Source organism: Sus scrofa, chromosome 3 (assembly GCF_054392235.1).
Source record: "Sus scrofa isolate SSC_HxYL_T2T_F1_AM1 chromosome 3, Sscrofa_HxYL_maternal_Yorkshire_Landrace_v2.0, whole genome shotgun sequence".
In the NCBI taxonomy this organism is placed as follows: Eukaryota; Metazoa; Chordata; class Mammalia; order Artiodactyla; family Suidae; genus Sus; species Sus scrofa.
This window is the reverse complement of record NC_139385.1, coordinates 90,801,084-90,819,844: the sequence shown is the minus strand read 5'-3', so window position 1 is coordinate 90,819,844 and position 18,761 is coordinate 90,801,084. Positions and strand designations below refer to the sequence as shown.

The window sequence follows — 18,761 nt, the reverse complement described above, 5'->3', positions numbered from 1 at the left end:
TTCTATCAACAAACTATTATATTTAGAATGGATAAAGAAAAAGGTCCTACTGTATAGCGCAGGGAATTATATCCAATCTCCTGAGATAGACCATGATGGAAAATAATATAAAAATAATTTTTATCTAAGTATGACTAAGTCACTTTGCTGTACAGCAGAAATTGGCACAACACTATAAATCAACTATACTTTAAGAGAGACTCTAAGATGGTGGAGTAGTAGGACCTACTCCCTACTCCCACAAACACACTGAAAATACATCTACATGTGCAACTATTTGCACATAAAATTTGCTAAAAACTGACAAAAGACCTCAGGATTATGATAGAGCAAGAAAAACCTCAGGAAAACAGACAGGTCAAATGAAAGAAGAAGAAAAAGAAGTGAGATGGGACCTATACCCCTAGGAGGGAGCTAGAAAGAGGAAAAGCTTCTGCACCTTGGGAAGTTCCCCCACCAGTGAGGAGATCGGCCGGCCGAAAGAGAGGAGGAACTCTAGACAATTGGTGTGAAGCAGTTAAAATGGAAACAGTCTTCCATAATCAGTGCTATAGCAACCGTATGTGGGTGCCAGCAGGTGTCAGGAGCTAGAGATCAGACTCAAAGAGAGAGCTGCAGCTGGCTACTTAGGAAAAAAACAGGGTTGGTTGCACAGAAACAGCCTGGAGGGGCTAGAGCATACAGTCACCACAACTGAGGGCGAGGGCACGTAGACAGAAGCAATCCAGTTGGACTTAGAGACTAGGTGCCATTGTTTGGTGGTGCTGGAAGGAAGGAGTGGGACCCACCACTACAGCCTTGTTCCCTGCACATGCTTTTTCAAGCTGCAGGACACTGTCTGCTTCAGCTCTGGGAGCCACTCAGCTGCACCAACTGCTTAGCTACAGCTGGGAAGCAGCCCTGCCCTTAGGGCTAAAGAGTTCTTGGAGCAGTCGGAGTAGTAATTGCCTGGGGGAATAACACAAGCTCCCAGCTCTTGCCAGTGGCCCCTATCCTAGCAGTGCCCAACCTGCACCAGAAGAGCTGCTGACAGTGCCCATTCCCCACAAGAGGTGCAAACTGCCCAACCAGTGAAAACACATGCACCTCAGCTCCTCCCAGTTGTCTGTAGGGGCTTGCTTTAGCAGTACTGTTCCCCCATGCGAACTGTCCAGGAAAAGCACAAGCTCTATGGATCTGCCCACTGGCTCCGCAGGGGTTTGCACTAGCAGTGCTGGTTCCAAAAGAACTGAGAGAAGGCTGCCAGTGCTTGTTCCCCATAGGAACTGTAAATTGCCTGACCAGGAAAAGCACAAGCTCTGCAGTTTTGCCCACTGGCCTTGCAGGGACTCACACTAGCAGCGCCTGATCTGTGCCAAAAAGAACCAAGAGAGGGATGTCAGTGTACACTCCCTGTCAGTGATCTGCGCTGCCCTGCTGGAGAAAAGCACAAGCTACAGGGCTCCTGCCAGTGGCCCTGCGGGGGCCATGCCAGTGGCACACGTTCCACACCAAGGGAGCCATGGGAGGTCCATTAGTCCACATTCTGATACAGAGTGGCTACAGAGAACATTCCTACCAGCAGCCAGTCTGGGGGAGGGACCGCCAGAAGTACATGTCCTACCTACAGAGAGAGACTTTAGCAAAAGTTAGGGAGAACTTGGGGCTATATAGAGAGATCCCTAGAATGGCCAAGCAAGGGGAGTGATGGCAGAATGGCAGCACCTGCTCCTACAGCTACAGCAAGCAGTCCCTAGAGCCTTCCTGGCAAAGGGCAGGGCTGCAGGAGCAACTGCTGACATTGCAAGCTACAGGAAATAGTCCTGAAATCTATCTGGTAGCAGGAGGGGTTGAAGCAGACACTGCTTCACCTGTGTACTACAAAAGCAATTCTATGAACTGTAAATCACTGCCACTTGCCTCACAGACTCCATACTTGGGAGCCACCCAGCTCCAGGACAGAGAGTATTATACCACTGCTCCCAACGTGTTCTCTGGGTACACATGAACCACTACCACCCTGAGAACTCCAGGAATGGGCATGTGCTGCTGCAACAACATACTTACGGTCAAGGGGATGATAAACAGAAAGGTAGACATTATGAGATGACAAAGAAGTAGCTTTCAGACAAAGGAACAAGACAAACACACACACACACACACACACACACACACCACCAAATGATGAGGAGATAGGCAATCTACCTGAAAAAGAATTCAGAGTGATAAAGCAAAGGTGATCCAAGATCTTGGAAAAAGAATGAAGACAAGAATGGAGAGCTTAAAAGAAATGTATAATAAATAGCTAGAGGATTTAAAAAGCAAGATGAATAGCACAATATCTGAAATGAAAAAACTCTAGAAGGAACCAATATCAGGTTAATGGAGGCAGGAGAATGAGTAAGTGAGGTGGAAGATAGAGTGGTGGAAATCACTGCCACAGAAAAGAATAAAGAAAAAAGAATGAAGAGAACTAAGGAGAGTCTAAGAGACCTCTGGGACAACATTAAACATACCAACATTCATATCATAGGGGTTCCAGGAGAAAAGAGAAAGTGTCAGAGAAAATATTGAAGAGATTATAGCTGAAAATTTCCCTAATATGGGAAAGGAAATATTCAAGTTGAGGAAGCACAGAGAATTCCATACCAAATAAACCCAAGGAGAAACACAGTGAGACACATACTAATAAAACTGACAAATATTAAATACTAAGAAAAAAATATTAAAACCCACAAGGGAAAAGCAACAAATCACAAACAAGGGAACCACCATAAGAATAACGGCTGAGTTTTCAGCAGAAACTCTACAAGCCAGAAGGGAGTGGCAAGATATATTTGTGGTGATGAAATATATGAATAACCTAGAACCAAGAATGCTCTACTCAGCAAAGCTCTCATTCAGATTTGATGGAGCGATCAAAAGCTTTTCAAACAAGCAAAAGCTAAGAGAATTCAGCACCTCCGAACCAGCTCTACATTAACCACTAAAGAACTTCTCCAAGTAGAAAAGGAAAAGCCACAATTAGAAATAAGAATATTACAAAAGAAAAAGATCACTGGTAAAAGGCAAAGATAATATAAAAGTAGGAAATCACACACTGGCAAATATGATATCAAAAGTAGCAAGCATGTGAAGAGGATAGGACAAATGCAGAACATTGAAAATGCACTTGAAATTAAGAAACCAGGGGAGTTCCTGTCGTGGCGCAGTGGTTAACGAATCCGACTGGGAACCATGAGGTTGCGGGTTCGGTCCCTGCCCTTGCTCAGTGGGTTAACGATCCGGCGTTGCCGTGAGCTGTGGTGTAGGTTGCAGACGCGGCTCGGATCCCGCGTTGCTGTGGCTCTGGCGTAGGCCGGTAGCTACAGCTCCGATTCAACCCCTAGCCTGGGAACCTCCATATGCCGCTGGAGCGGCCCAAGAAATGGCAACAACAACAACAAAAAGACAAAAAAAAAAAAAGAAAGAAATTAAGAAACCAGTAACTAGAAACAATTCTGCACACATATAGATGGTCATATCAAAATATAATGGGAACCAAAAATCAAATACCTATAATGGTCACACACCTAAAAAAGAAAAAGCAAGACAAGTTTAACACTAAAGATGGCCAGCAAACCACAAAAGAAGACAACAAAAAGAGGAAGGGAAGAAAAAAGACCCAAAATAGCAACACCAAAAAATCAAGAAAATGAAAATAGGTATATACTTAGCCATAATTACATTGAATGTGAATGGATTAAATTCTCCAACTAAAACACAGACTGGCTGAATGGATACAAAAACAAGACCCATATATATGCTGCTTCTAAGAGACCTACTTCATATCTAAGGACACATACAGATTCAAAGTGAGGGGATGGAAGAAAATATTACACGCCAATGAAAATTATAGAAAAGCAGGAGTACCAATACTCATATCAGACAAAATAGATTTTAAAATAAAGAAGGCCACAAGAGACAAAGAAGGACATTACATAATGATTAAGGGATCAATCCAATAAGACGCTATAACAATTGTGAATATATAAGCACCCGACATAGGAGGACCACAATACATAAGGCATCTATTAACAGCAATAAAAAGAGAAATCAACAGTAACAAAATAATAGTGGGGGACTTTAAAACCCCACTCACAGCAATGGACAGATAATCCAGAGAGAAAATCAACAAAGAAACACAGGCCTTAAATGATACATTAGACCAAACAACTTAACTGGTATCTATAGAACTTTTCACACCAAAGCAGCAGAATATACTTCTCTAGTGCACATGGAACATTTTCTAGGATATATCACATCTTGGGCCACAGATAAAGCCTTAGTAAATATTAAAAAATGGAAATCATCTCAACCATTTTCTCTGACCACAATGCTATGAGACTAGAAATCAACTACAAGAAGAAAAAAAAAACAAAAAACAAAAAAAAACAGCAAAAGGCACAAACTCCTGGAAGCTAAAAAATATGTTACTAAATGGCAAGTGGATCATTGAAGAAGTCAAAGTGGAAATTAAAAGATACTTAGAGACAAATGACAATGAAGATACAACAATCCAAAACCTATGGGACACAGCAAAAGCAGATCTGAGAGGGAAGTTCATAGCAATACAATATTATCTCAGGAAAGAAGAAAAAACTCAACTTTACACCTTAAACACCTCTAGAAAGAAGAACAGGCAAAGCCCAAAATTAGTAGAAGGAAAGAAATCATTAATATTAAAACAGAAATTAATAACAGAGACAAAGAAAACAATAGAGAAGATCAATGAAACTAAAATTTGGTTCACTGAAAAGATCAATAAAATTGATAAATCTTAAGCCAGACTCATCAAGAAAAAAAGGTAGAGAGTTCAAATCAATAAAATTATAAATGAAAAAGAAGTTAAAATCTGACACCACAGAAATACAAATGATTGCGAGAGACTACCATGAGCAACTATATGCCAATTAAATAGATGACCTAGAAGAAATGAAGAGATTCTTACAAAGGTATAACCTACAAAGACTGAACCAGGAAGAAATAGAAAATATGAAAAGACCAACCACAAGTGCTAAAATTGAAAATGTGATTTAAAAACTTCCAAAAAACAAAAAGTCCAGGGAATTTGTGTTGTGGTGCAGGGAAATAAATCAATTAGTATCCTTGAGGATGTGGGTTTGATCCCCGGCCTTGCTCAGTGGGTCAGGGATCTGGTGTTGCCATGAACTGTGGGGTAGGTCACAGACAAGGCTTGGATCCCATGTTGCTGTGGCTGTGGTGTAGGCCAGCCAATTAGATCCATAGTCTGGGAACTTCCATATGCCGCAGGTGCATCCCTAAAAAGCAAAACAAACAAAAACAGAAATAAAAAAGTCCAGGACCTGCTTGCTTCACAGCTGAATTCTATAAAACATTTACAGAAAAGCTGACACCTCCTCTTCTGAAACTCTTCCAAAAATTGTAGAAGGAACACTCCCAAGCTCATTCTTTGAAGCCAACATCACCCTAATACCAAAATCAGACAAAGATACCACAAAAAAAGAAAATTACAGGCCAATATCACTGGTAAACATGGATGCAAAAATCCTCAACAAAGATTAGCAAACCACATACAAATATATATTAAAAAGATCATACACCATGATAAGTAGGATTTATCCCAGGGATGCAAGGATTCTTCAATATCTGCAAATCTATTAATGTATACACCACATTGATAAACTGAAAAATAAAAATGATCATCTCAATAGATGCAGGAAAAGCTTTTGACAAAATTCAACACCCATTTCTTTTTTTTTTTTTTTTTTTTTTTTGTCTTTTTGCATTTCTTGGGCCGCTCCCGTGGCATATGGAGGTTCCCAGGCTAGGGGTCTAATCGGAGCTGTAGCCACTGGCCTACACCAGAGCCACAGCAACGTGGGATCCGAGCCGCGTCTGCAACCTACACCACAGCTCACGGCAATGCTGGATCGTTAACCCACTGAGCAAGGGCAGGGACCGAACCAGCAACCTCATGGTTCCTAGTCGGATTCGTTAACCACTGCGCCACGACGGGAACTCCATCAACACCCATTTCTGATAAAAACCTTCCAGACAGTAGGCATAGAGGGGGAACTACCTCAATATAATAAAAGACATTTATGACAAACCCACAGCTAACATCATTTTCAATGGTGAAAAATTGAAAGCATTTCCGCTAAGATCAGGAACAAGACAAGGATGTACACTTTCACCAATGTTATTCAACATAGTTTTGGAAGTCCTAGCCATGGTAATCAAGAAAAAGAAATAAAAGGAATCCAAACTGGAAAAGAAGTAAAACTATCAGTTTTCACATGACATGATACTATACCTAGAAAATCCTAAAGATGCTACCAGAAAACTGTAAGAGCACATCAATGAGTTTGGTAAAATTGCAGGATACAAAATCAATACACAGAAATTGGTTGCATTTCTATATACTAACAATGAAAGATCAGAAAGAGAAATTAGGGAAACCATAGCATTTACCATAGCATCAGAAAGAATAAAATACCTAGGAATAAACCTACCAAAAGAGACAAAAGATCTTTACCCTGAAAACTATAAGATGCTGATGAAAGAAATCAAAGATGACACAAACGGATGGGAAGAATCCAAATAGTCAAAATGACAGTACTACCTAAGGCAATCTACAGGTACAATGTAATCCTTATCAAATTATCAATGACATACTTTACAGAACTAGAAAAAAATATTTTAAAATTTGTATGGAAACACAAAAGACCTCAAATAACCAAACAAATACTGAAAAGAGGAAATGGAACTGGATGGAGGAATCAGGCTCCCTGACTTCAGACTATACTACAAAGTCACAATCATCAAAACAGTATGGTACTGGCACAAAAACAGAAATACAGATCAATGGAATTAGACAGAAAGCCCAGAAATAAACCCAAGCACCTCTGGTCAACTAATCCATGACAAAGGAGGCAAGAACATACAGTGGAGGAAAAATAGTCTCTTCAGTAAATGGTGCTGGGAGGAGTTTCCATTGTGGTTCAGCAGAAGGGAACTCAACTAGTATCCATGAGGATGAGGGTTTGATTCCTAGCCCTGCTCAGTGGGTTAAGGATCAAGCATTGCCATAAGCTGTGGTGTAGGTCTCAGATCCAGCTGATGTTGCTGTGGCTGTGGCAATAGGCTGGCAGCTGTCTCTAGCCTGGGAACTTCGAGGTGCTGCACCTGTGGCTCTAAAAAAAATAGATAAATAAATAAATGATGCTGGGAAAACTGGACAGCCACATGTAAGAGAATGAAATTAGAACATTTTCTAACACCATCCACAAAAATAAACTCAAAATGGATTAAAGATCTAAATTTAAGACAAATACTATAAAACTCTTAGGGGAAAACACAGACAAAACACCCTTTGACATAAATCACAGCAACATCTTGTTTAATCCACCTTCTAGAATAATGACAATAAAGATAAAAATAAACCAATAGGACCTAATTAAACTCAAAAGCTTATACACAGCAAAAGAAACCATTAAAAAAATAAAAAGACAACCCACAGAATGGAGGAAAATCTTTGCAAATGATTCAACTGACAAAGGTTTAATCTCCAAAATGTAAAAACGAATCATACAACTCAACAACAACAACAAAAAAACCCAATCAAAAAATGGGCAGAAGACCTATATAGACATTTCCCCAAAGAAAACATACAGATGCCCAGCAGGCACATGAAAAAATGCTCAATATCAAATTATCAATATCACTAATTATTCGAGAAATGCAGACCAAAACTACAATGGGGTACCATCTCACACCAGTTAGAGTGGCCACCATTAACAAGTCAACAAACAGCAAATGATGAAAGGATGTGGAGAAAAGGGAGCCCTCCTTCACCGTTGATGGGAATGTAAATTGGAAAAACCATTATGGAAAACAGTATGGAAGTACCTCAGAAAACTAAATAATAGCTATTGTATGATCTAGCAATCCCACTCCCGGGCATGTATTCAGACAAAATTTTCATTGAAAAAGATACATGCATCCATATGTTCATCACAGCACTATTCACAACAGCCAAGACATGGAAACAACCTAAATGTCCATCGACAGATGAATGGATTAAGACAATGTGTTACATATACACCAGGGAATACTATTCAGCCATAAAAAGGACAAAATAATGCCATTTGCAACAACAATGGATGGAACTAGAGACTCTCATACTAAGTGAAATAAGTCAGAAAGAGAAAGACAAAAACCATATGATATTGCTTACATGTGGAGTCTAAAGTATGGCACAAATGATCTATCTATAAAATAGAAATACATCATGGACATGGAGGGCAGACCTGTGTTTTCTGGGGGGGGGGGGAGGGGAAAGAGAGGGGAACTGACCAGGAGTTTGGGGTTGGTAGATACAGACTGTTACATTTAGAAGGGATGGGTGATGTGTTCCTGTGTACAGTACAGGGAACTGTATCTGGTCTCCTGGGCAAGAACATGATAGAAAAACCAAAAATAAATGGGTGTGTATGGGTGGCTAGGTCACTTTTCTGTACAGCAGAGATTGAAGGAATGTTGTAAATCAACTATACTTTAATAAATTTTTTTAAAAACTATAATAAAATTTTTTTAAATCATACAGTATTTGTCTTTCTCTGATATATTTCACTTGGCATAAAACCCTCTAGGTCCATCCATGTTTTTGCAAATAGCAAGTCATTTTTATGACTAATATTCCACTGTAATATACACCATATCTTCTTTTTCCATTCATCTATCGATGGACACTTAGTTTGCTTCCATATTTGGCTACTATAAATAATGTTTTAAATTACATGGCTCTTTGATTTTGAGCCCTTCTTTTCAAATATAAACATTTAAAGCTATTTATTTCCGTTTATGATTGTCTCAGAATTCACTTCTGAGTTCATTTAAACTCAACATGTTCAAAACCACTCTTTTTTTTATAATGATTTTTTTTCCATTATAGCTGGTTTACAGTGTTCTGTTAATTTTCCACTGTACAGAAGGGTGACCCAGTCACACATTAAGAAGATGTGGCATATATACACAATGGAATACTACCCAGCCATAAAAAAGAACAAAACCACTCCTGACCTCCTCCCACTACCTATTCTTTTTGCAGTCTTACCAGTCCTGTCAATAACAACTCCATTTTCCCAGTTGCTGAGATCCAAACACTTGAAGTCATCCTTAACTTTTCTGCCATATTCTTTGTCAAATCTGTCAGTAAATGCTATTAGCCTAACCTTCAATATCCAAAATTCATGCACTATATCCTCATTCATTGTGCTGCCAATCTGCTCTAAATGGCCATCATTTCTCATTCAATTATTGCATTAGCCTCCCAAATAGTCTCCTTGCTTTTAGCCTTCAAAGGTCTATTCTCAACACAGAATCTGAGTGATTCATTCACTAGTTGGTTCCAAATCATCTAGTGGCTTCCTCTATTATTCTAGAGAAAAATCCCAGTTCCTTACAACAGCCAACAAAAGTTCTGTATTACCAGGCCACCTGCTACCCCTCTGACCCAATCTTTTATTATTTTGCCTCTCATTCATAGCTCCAGCCAAACTGCTGGGATTTAACTCATTTTTCACCTTCTTAGGGAAGCCTCACCACCCAATACTACTTAGATCCTGTCCCTGCTTTTTTTCCTTCAGGGTATATATTACCACCTAACATTCTATACATTTTACCAACTTATTTACATAATGTTTCCTTCACTAAATGTAAACTTTATGATGCCATAATTGTGTGTATTTGCTCATTTCTATATTCTAACTCTAACAGTAGTACCTGGCATGTGGCATTCAGTATTAACTACGAAGTAAATACAACCTATCCTTTGAAACCTTCATGGACATTATGGTCTAGAACATGGTCAGTTTTGTAAAATATTTTTGTTTGTTGGTGAAAAAAGGTATGGTCTCCAGTTGTATACAGTACTGTATATATATCCATTAAATCAAGCTTTTAATTATATTGTTCATATCCTCTATTTCCTTACTGAAACTTTGTTCACTCAATCTATCAACACACAAAGAAAATTCAAATCTTTTTGTTTTTGTCTTTTCACCTTTTCTAGGGCTGCTACCGTGGCATATGGAGGTTCCCAGACTAGGGGTCTAATTGAAGCTGTAGCCACCGGCCTATGCCAGAGCCACAGCAACGCAGCATCTGAGCCGCGTCTGCGACCCACACCACAGCTCACAGCAACGCTGGATCCTTAACCCACTGAGCAAGGCCAGGGATCAAACCCGCAACCTCATGGTTCCTAGTCGGATTCGTTAACCAGAGAATTCAAATCTTTAACTATGACAGGGGACTTGTCAATTTTTATTTTATGGGTACATTGAGAATGGGTCTATCTTCCTAGAGAATTGCTTTTTCTGTTGATACTGATCCCTGGTAATATCTACTAATGGTTTTGCTTTAAAGACTATTTATATAACATTACTAGCACTCTTTTTGGTATTGACCTAGTATATATTTTCCCATTCTCTAGCTTTTAAATTTTCTATGTTTTAGATGTCTTTTGTAAACCTTCAGAAAAAAGCCTGTTTCAACAATCTCAGTAAATGAAAATTTTAACCTGCTTACATTGACAATCATTACTGATCTTTAAAATTCATTTCTACTACCTTATTGTGTTTCTCTTTTTCATCTTTTTTTCTCTATTTCTTCTCCCTGCATGCTGTACCCTCCCCTAATTCTAGTCTTTTGAGTTGAATATTTTTTCTTACCCAACATTTTCACTATATTTCTTTCAAAGTTATATACTTTATTTCTCTTCTTTAAGAGACTAGCCTAGAAATCCTACCATGCACATTTTACATAATAAAACCTAGTATTAATAAGTATCTCTACCTTCCTCTAGAAAAGCCAAGAATCTTAGAATGCTTTAATTTCTTTAGCCCTCTTCTTATTTATATGTTGTCCTTGTCCAGGATTTTATCTTAATTTTTAACCACCTGACTTAGACATTAGTGTTTATGTTTTATACGATCAATTTTTGCTTAGGTTCCCACAACGTTATTTTTGCCCACCATTCCTTTTTGCATCTCATACTTTCCTTCCTACTAGTTCTCTCAGGGAAGATGCTGCCCTTCAAGGGTCCTAGATTGATGTGTGGATCCTTGATCCAATCTCCCACTCTGCTTGAGCCTTAGGCTTTGTCTCCAATCTTCTGAGTACATAGCCTGTATAAACCAAGAACTTCACTGCCAGGTGCCAGCAGATGCCCTCAAGGCAAACTTTGACTTTGCTTACTCTTGTGGAATCAAGCATCCTTGTCATTTCAACTTCTGAGTGTTTCTCTTAGTTTCCTGCCAGCTCAACCATATATTTTAAATATATTATCCATTAAATACATGACCTCACAAGGAAGTTTCTTCTGCAGCTCATTCTTGTTCTCTAAATATTCTTAGGTAACTATTTTAGTATTTAGGGTCTTTGAACTGATTTCATATAATTGTTTTATTTACTGTACATGCTCCATTAGTAAAAAGTTAAATTTAAAAAAACATTTAGAAATCAAATTGCTTGACAACTTCTTTAGTTACAAAATAATTTCTTTTTGCCTAAAATTTTACATAAGCCATGAGCCATTTATAAAAGACTAGCTTTTTTTTCCAAATTTGAAGTGAAAGTTATAATGACTCCAAGATAATACATAGTCTCCAACATATTATAAAAATTTTAAACATCTAAGAAAGTTAAAATAATATATATTTTTACAACCTAGATTCTACCATCATTTTACAGTATTGTTTTACCACCTATCTATCCATCTCCCTTTCTTTCCATCAATTCATCTTTTTTGTTGCAGTGCCAAGGAAAATGCAAACATCCATACATTTCCCCACAGTACTTCATACACATATTTTTCTTTGTAGGCAATAAAGCTCTTTTTCCAAACATTTTACTTACTATTTTATAATCTTTTAAAAAATATGACTCTGCCCCACAATTATATAATACCATTTGAGTCAGCAAACAACACTTACATTTAAGAGGGGAAATTAAAAGTGAAATGAATTAACTATTAATCCTTTTATACCATATTTCCATGTTAGTAAAGCTTTATATGCGGCACATTCATTTGAAATGTTTACCCTTTTATTTCATCAAATATAAGAGTTCCTCTTCTAGTTTCTATTTGTTTATAATGAAAAGTTCTTGTTAATTCTTCCCTATTCAGTAGTTCTAGAGGACTATCCAATTTCATAGAGGCAGAGTGCTGAAAAATCACCTTCTGAACTTAGTTTAGGCAAAGTTGCATTTGCCTTCTGTGATATTGTGGTTTATAATAAGAAATATATATTACATTTTTGTCCTGTTCGTGACAAAGGAGCACCTTGGAATTTCCTAGGTGATGAGCCAAAAAAACTGAAAGGAAAGCCTTTTGCTATTTATAACCACAGCTTTCAACCATACCTGAGTTTAGATTAATGAGCCTTCTGAAAGCCCCTACAGATCAGAACTGGCTGTCAAGGAAACAAAACACATGATTAGAGGGCTAGAACTTTAGGCCCTCTCCTGGACTTCTGAGGAGGAAAGAGGCAAGAAGGGCCAGGGTTGAATTAATCGTGAATGGCCAATTACTTAGTCAATCATGCATACGTAATGGAGCCTCTACAAATATCCAAAAGGAGGGGGTTCGGAGAGCTTCTGGATTGGTGAAAATGTGGAGATTCTGGGAAGGTGGTGCACCTAGAGAAGGCAGGGTGGCTTGGAGTCCTTGCTCACATAACTTGCCCTATGCATCTTTTTATCTGGCTGTTTATTTGCATCCTTTAAAATATTGGCAGTAGTAAGCAAGCTCTTTTTCTGGTTTCTGTGAGCCACTCTGGTATATTATCAAAACTCCAATTTGTAGCCAAGTCAGAAAAAAGGTGTGGGTACAGTGTAAGTCAACTATACTCCAATAAAATGTTTTTAAAAGTCGTGAGTTAACTATTAATTAACTGGGGATCTATTGCTTGGTGAATGACATATGAAGTAGGGATAGTACTGCAAGACAAGGCCTTTCACATGTGGGGTCTACATTAACACTGGTTAGTGTAAGAACTGAAATGAACTGTAGAACATTCAGCTAGTGTCAGAGCATTGGTTAATTTGGGGAAAAACCCACATATGTGGTGTTGGAGCTTTGATAGCATGAGAGTAAAGGATATGAGTTTTTTTTCAAGACATTTTATATAGGTAAGTTCTTCCAGCTTACCGATTTTATGAATTAGACTATATAATGTCTTTAAAATTTTATTATAACAACCACTTTATTTAGCTCCCATATTAAGACTGTACTTCTATTGCTTCCTGGCTTTAATGTTAGGAGCAACAATTTACATTTATAAGGAGCATTTCTTTATGAAAACTGACCACTTTGAACACATACAAAAAGGTATTGGGAAAGGATACAATAAATAAGTTTTAAAGTTTAGATTAACTTGGATTTGAAGGTAGGCTGTCAAGATAATTTTTCATATGTGCTAAAGATAAAAAAGGCCAAGAAACAAAAAGATGTCCACTGACTTCTCTCAAGATAAAAACAAAACTGTATACCAAAACATTTATTTTAAAAATCCTCACAGCATACTTGCCTACATAACAAATTCATACTATGACCTTACCCTATATACTTTTTGAAATCAAAGCCAGTGGAATATTTTATTCTTCTTTATCAAAAGAGTCCAAACTGGACTCAAGCAACCTGAGTCCTCAGCTTAACCAGTGAGTGATCTTGGGTGTATCCCTATACTCTTCACGGTGCTCCTTTTCTTCAACTTTAATTTAAAATTCTCTATGATGATCTTTTACTGTTTAGGACTTACATTATCTAATAACTTTTTTTAGAGTATTAAAATTACTGACTAGCCAAAGTATAGGAGGTAATGCAATTCTAGTACTTCACAAATACAAAAAAGTATTTGGCCTTTTTCTCTTCCCTTAAGCAGAAGAACATCTTGGCAGCAGATTAAACAAAAGAATGGCTCCAACTTAAACGATCTCATTCAATTTCTTCGAAACGTACATTTTTTTTTCATAACGTATTGTATAGCCTACTGTCAAAAGAACTAATAAACACTATAACTGAAATAGTAGCAAGGCATGCAAAAAAAGTAAACAAGAAAAACCTAAAATACCCTAAGAGAAAACATTCAGTTCTAGCTATAACCACACAGAAAAGCTACAGCCTAATAATAATGGTAATAGTCATCTCATCAAATACATCCAAAAATTAGAGTACAATCAATGAACAAAAAAACTGCACATTAGTAGACAGTATGACTACTAGTAGGACATGAGCATCCTAAGCCAGCAGCACTATAAAATGTGATGCTGATAAATCAGAGAGGCCACAAGAATACACCACCACAATGTCTGCTTTGATAATGTTTATCTTTTTGGGCTCTTAAGGCAAGAAGTGAATTCATTCATTTTTCCCTAGAAACAGGGAAAACAAAATAACACTAACGGTGAAGAAGAAAGCTCTAAGTCCAAATAAATGTGACATCAAGTCCCAGTTTTTTTGTTCTTTGTTTATGCATAGAAGACTGCCTCATTTTGGGTGAAGAGTCTCCTGGTATATACTAACGTTGTTTAGATAAAAAGACAATATTCAATTGCAGGTCATGACTCATGTAGTATATTAACATTTCTCAGCTTCTAAAAAGACTGTTTTCCAAAGCCTTCACTGTTGGGTAGAGATCAAAGTGCCACTTTATAAATAGTTTACTCATTTGTCAAATGATAACACCCCCTTTAACAGGGTTGCTCTGAGAAAAAAAGGCAAGATTATGCATGAAATTACTTGAGTTAAAAAGAACTATAAGAGGTTATACCGTAAGTAAAACTGAAGCTCTAAATTCACCTCTAATAATTCCTCTTAGTACATGAAACTGAAAATGCTATTGCTGTTATAAAATATGTCATATTATTCTTTAGCCAAAAGAATAATACTTTTTAATAGTCCCTGATACATACCCCACTTAAGAACTGGAACATTAGTAATACCTTGAAGGCTCTCATGTGTTTGTTCCTCTCTCATTTCTCTTAACCCACTCCACACTATCCTAAATTTTGTGCTAATCACTTCCTTGTTTTTACTTCTAGCATTGACATATTTAGATATAAACCTAAAGTAAGTAACTATTTTTTGCTATCCATCCATTCACTTCCATCCATTTTTGAACCTTATGTATATAGAATATACTGTACGTATTTGTCCTTCAACTTCTACAGTATTTGTCTCAGAGTAATTTCTTGATATCATCTAATGTTTTTTGTTTTTTGGCTGGTTGGTTTTGCTTTTTAGGGCCACACCCATGGCACATGGAAGTTCCCAGGCTAAGGGTCAAATCAGAGCTATAGCTGCCAGCCTAGGCCACAGCAATGCAGGATCCGAGCCGCGTCTGCACCCTACACTACAGCTCATGGCAACGCTGGATCCTTAACCCACTGAGCAAGGCCAGGGATTAAACCTGCATCCTCACTGGATTCTAGTCAGATTTGTTTCTGCTGCGCCACAATGGGAACTCTGACATGATCTAATTTTTATATAATCCTTAAGATTAAAAGAATTCAAGGAACTTAAAGCAAAGAAAATGAGGCACAGTGAAGCTAGCAACTTTCCACATTATACAGGAAGACAATGGACAATCTTTCTATAGTAATTTTAAAAGGAAAACAAACCAGTGATTGTCTCAGAACATTATAGCACATTCATATTTTTAGCCACAATTAAAGTAAACACTTCTCTATTGCTAAGAGAACAATGAAGTTAATATTTTTAAACTGACTTTACATAGCTGGTATTTTTTGCTTTCATATTAAGGGAGAAATTCTATTAAAGTGTACTTCGTAAAAGCCCTCAACAGTATTCCAATATAGCCCTTAACAGGAAAATAAGAATAAATTAAATAAAAAATAGCAAGAGATGATTTTTCTCTTAGAAGACGGACTATTAGAAAACAGAGAGCCATATTATGAATTAGAGTATTTTGTAATTAAAGAAGATGGTTCCTTGTAATTCATCTGACACTAATTAACCCAAAGATATCATTCACCTGAGCAAGTGGTGGAAGAATCTCCTTGCATATTTGCTGACCTGGTCTCTATATTCCAATATAGTTGTATCCAGGAGTGGTCTTGTTGGAGCATAGAAGGTTCCAAGGCTTGCCTCAAGCTGTGCTGTGGAATTCAAACATAGCAGCACTAAAACAAGTGAAACTCCTTCAATTACAACAGAATACTCATGTTTGCAGTCAGTCAGGTTTTGCAAACTTGGATGAAATGTGAGCTTGTTGCAGGAAAGATGAAAATAAAATATGACAGCTGGTACAAAAACAAACCTGTGTATAAACTTTCACTTGAGGCAAAGCTGACAATGACTCTGAGCAACAAAAAGCTGTCAAAACTGAAGAAATCCATAATGAATCAATCTCTCACCACAAATGGGTAATTAAAACAGTGACTCATCAGAGTAACACAGTTTGAACTAGTATTTCCAGTAAAATCAACTCACAGTGTGCTCAACATTTACTCTCTAGATGAAAGGAGAAAACTAGCCTTTCTACATTAGGACATAAATATGGTATTGGCAATGTTTAAAAAAAAATAATACAAATAAAAATAGCCTTATTGGAGTAATAATATCTCCCCGTTACAACTTTAAAGAGAGACAAAATCCCTATACCTTGCCTAAATCCTGCCCTAAACAAGACTGTTGGTTTTGTCCAAGTGTGAAAGCTAACACCCCTGGGAGGGATGGCATGTTAATCTGCTCTGGTCAACCGACACTCTTCTAAGAAAGAAGGATTGGAGAGCAGGTTCCGGTAAACCGAAGGGCTAGTAACTGGAGAAAAAGGCCCATTTTGCCTACTTTACAGTTTTACCAAAACATGCCAATGGGGTTGTGTTTCTTCCCAGAGATACCTGGAAGTTATATAATTACCACAATGGTGAGAGTCATATGAGGATACCGTTCACAGTAAGACTCTACTGATTTTTATGCTACTAGCACTGAGTCGAATAAACGATTCCTTATTTAGCAAAATTCTTTAGTTTTAGGCATATTTGGGTTTGAAAGTATTAAATACCTCATCAGAGTAATTGCTGTGGACTTGGCTAAGCTGTTAGTAATTTCTTTTTTTAATCTCAAATCTAGACAGTAAAGTAAGATGAACTTTAGGGGTATTTTCTTTCAAAGCAGCAGTCAATTTAGATTAAAATTGAATACAGCAATGCTATTGTGAAAACAAGCCATATTCTCTTGCCATTGCTTGTTTTCCTGACAGCATGTTTCGTACATCTGAAATGTTTGAGCCTACATGGAATACGTGTAACTCCCAGCACAGTTACAGATTCATTAGATAGCCCAGCTTGATATTTAAGGCAGAAATGAAGATCTCAAAGATAACCACAACACAGCTACAAATGAAAGAACTCACTGGGTTCCACTAATAAAAGGAAAACAAATTACCATGTCAAATTTGTCAGATTCAGACAGAATAAATCTCAATAGAGAAGATTCCTGAATGTTTTACAAATGTGTTTTGCAGTTACTTGGGGGGAAGTGTATATACCTACTTAAAATGTACATATTCTGATAACCCAGCATCATGCAAGCATTTTATTTTAATAGCCTAGAATCACACAAGCTTTTTATTTCCCTATCTACCCAATATGGTTCCTTGAAAATATCCTTTATTAAGGCAGGAATCTGATAATGCCCATTTGTGAATTCCCTAATAATCTTTCTTACTACACAGGGATTTTACAATACAAATTCACTAAGGTGTTAGCAATCTCTCAGAGTCCTGAGTAAGAAAGAGTCAGTATTTTATCTTCCTCGTATTTCTTCAGTTGTAAATTCAGGATCTCTTGCATGGATTATGTGTGCCATAATAGGCTTTTTTAAGGGACTCTGCTGCTTTTTTCCCCTCTGCTATGCACCTAATCTTGAACGTGTACTAATGCTGAGAAATAACTGAGATAATGCTGCAGTAGAAATATTACAATAATCTTAGTACCCTGAAATTTTGAAGTTTTACACTTCTTTTTACTTTTAACTAATATTCATTGAGTACCTACTGTGGGCCAAGCACTGTGCTAGGCATTTTCTCATTGCAGAAGTACTGGAATCTCCATAGATGGGTTGGACTATCTCCAAAAAGCACATTCAATTAACATTAAATAAATATTTATTGTGGTCCTTCTCTGAGTTGGGCCAAGTCTCATGATGCAGACTTCTTGAAAGAACATGTTCTTATGATTATTCTTCTCCAAAATTACTAAAATGAAGGTTATATACAGAATTCTATCTAAATGACTTTTTTTTTACTTTGGAAATGTAGTAAGAAAATCTATAAATATGGAAAGAAAATAGTAGAAAAAAATATTCTTCAGTAAAGGCCTTTTGAAATATTTCCTGTTTTCCTTACCTTGTAAATTACCTCAGTTCTCCTTGACCATAATTTCCCACTATTAATGCTAATGCTTATTGCAAAGATACAAATACACATATATATATATATATATATATATATATCTGAAGATTCAAATACAAGAATGTTTAGATGCATTTTACATTAAGTAAATAAATTACTCATAATAAAAATATATATACCAAATAACTGGCAAATATAAAAATTAATTTCATTACCATATGTGGCACATATTTTTTCCTTTTTTAAACAATGTCTTATTTCTCTTTCACAGTAAACATCTGAGATCCTATGGTAAAATTATTTACTAATAGAAGGTTGGAA

At 37.0% G+C, this 18,761-nt stretch overlaps 1 protein-coding gene across 8 annotated transcripts in view; it reads right to left on the bottom strand.

Annotated features, from left to right (window-relative positions):
- WDPCP (WD repeat containing planar cell polarity effector) overlaps nucleotides 1-18,761 on the bottom strand; it is a 416,303-nt gene that overhangs the window by 212,808 nt on the left and 184,734 nt on the right. For 7 of the 8 annotated variants that reach the window (XR_014841819.1, XR_014841820.1, XM_085019068.1 and 4 more), the window contains one exon: nucleotides 16,059-16,182. Coding sequence is in view for 6 of the 8 variants with exons in the window: in XM_085019068.1 (XP_084875194.1) it covers nucleotides 16,059-16,182 (124 nt within the window). In the remaining 2 variants the exon portion in view is untranslated. The remainder of the gene's footprint in view (nucleotides 1-16,058; nucleotides 16,183-18,761) is intronic. The other variant, XM_085019070.1, reaches the window with a different exon arrangement.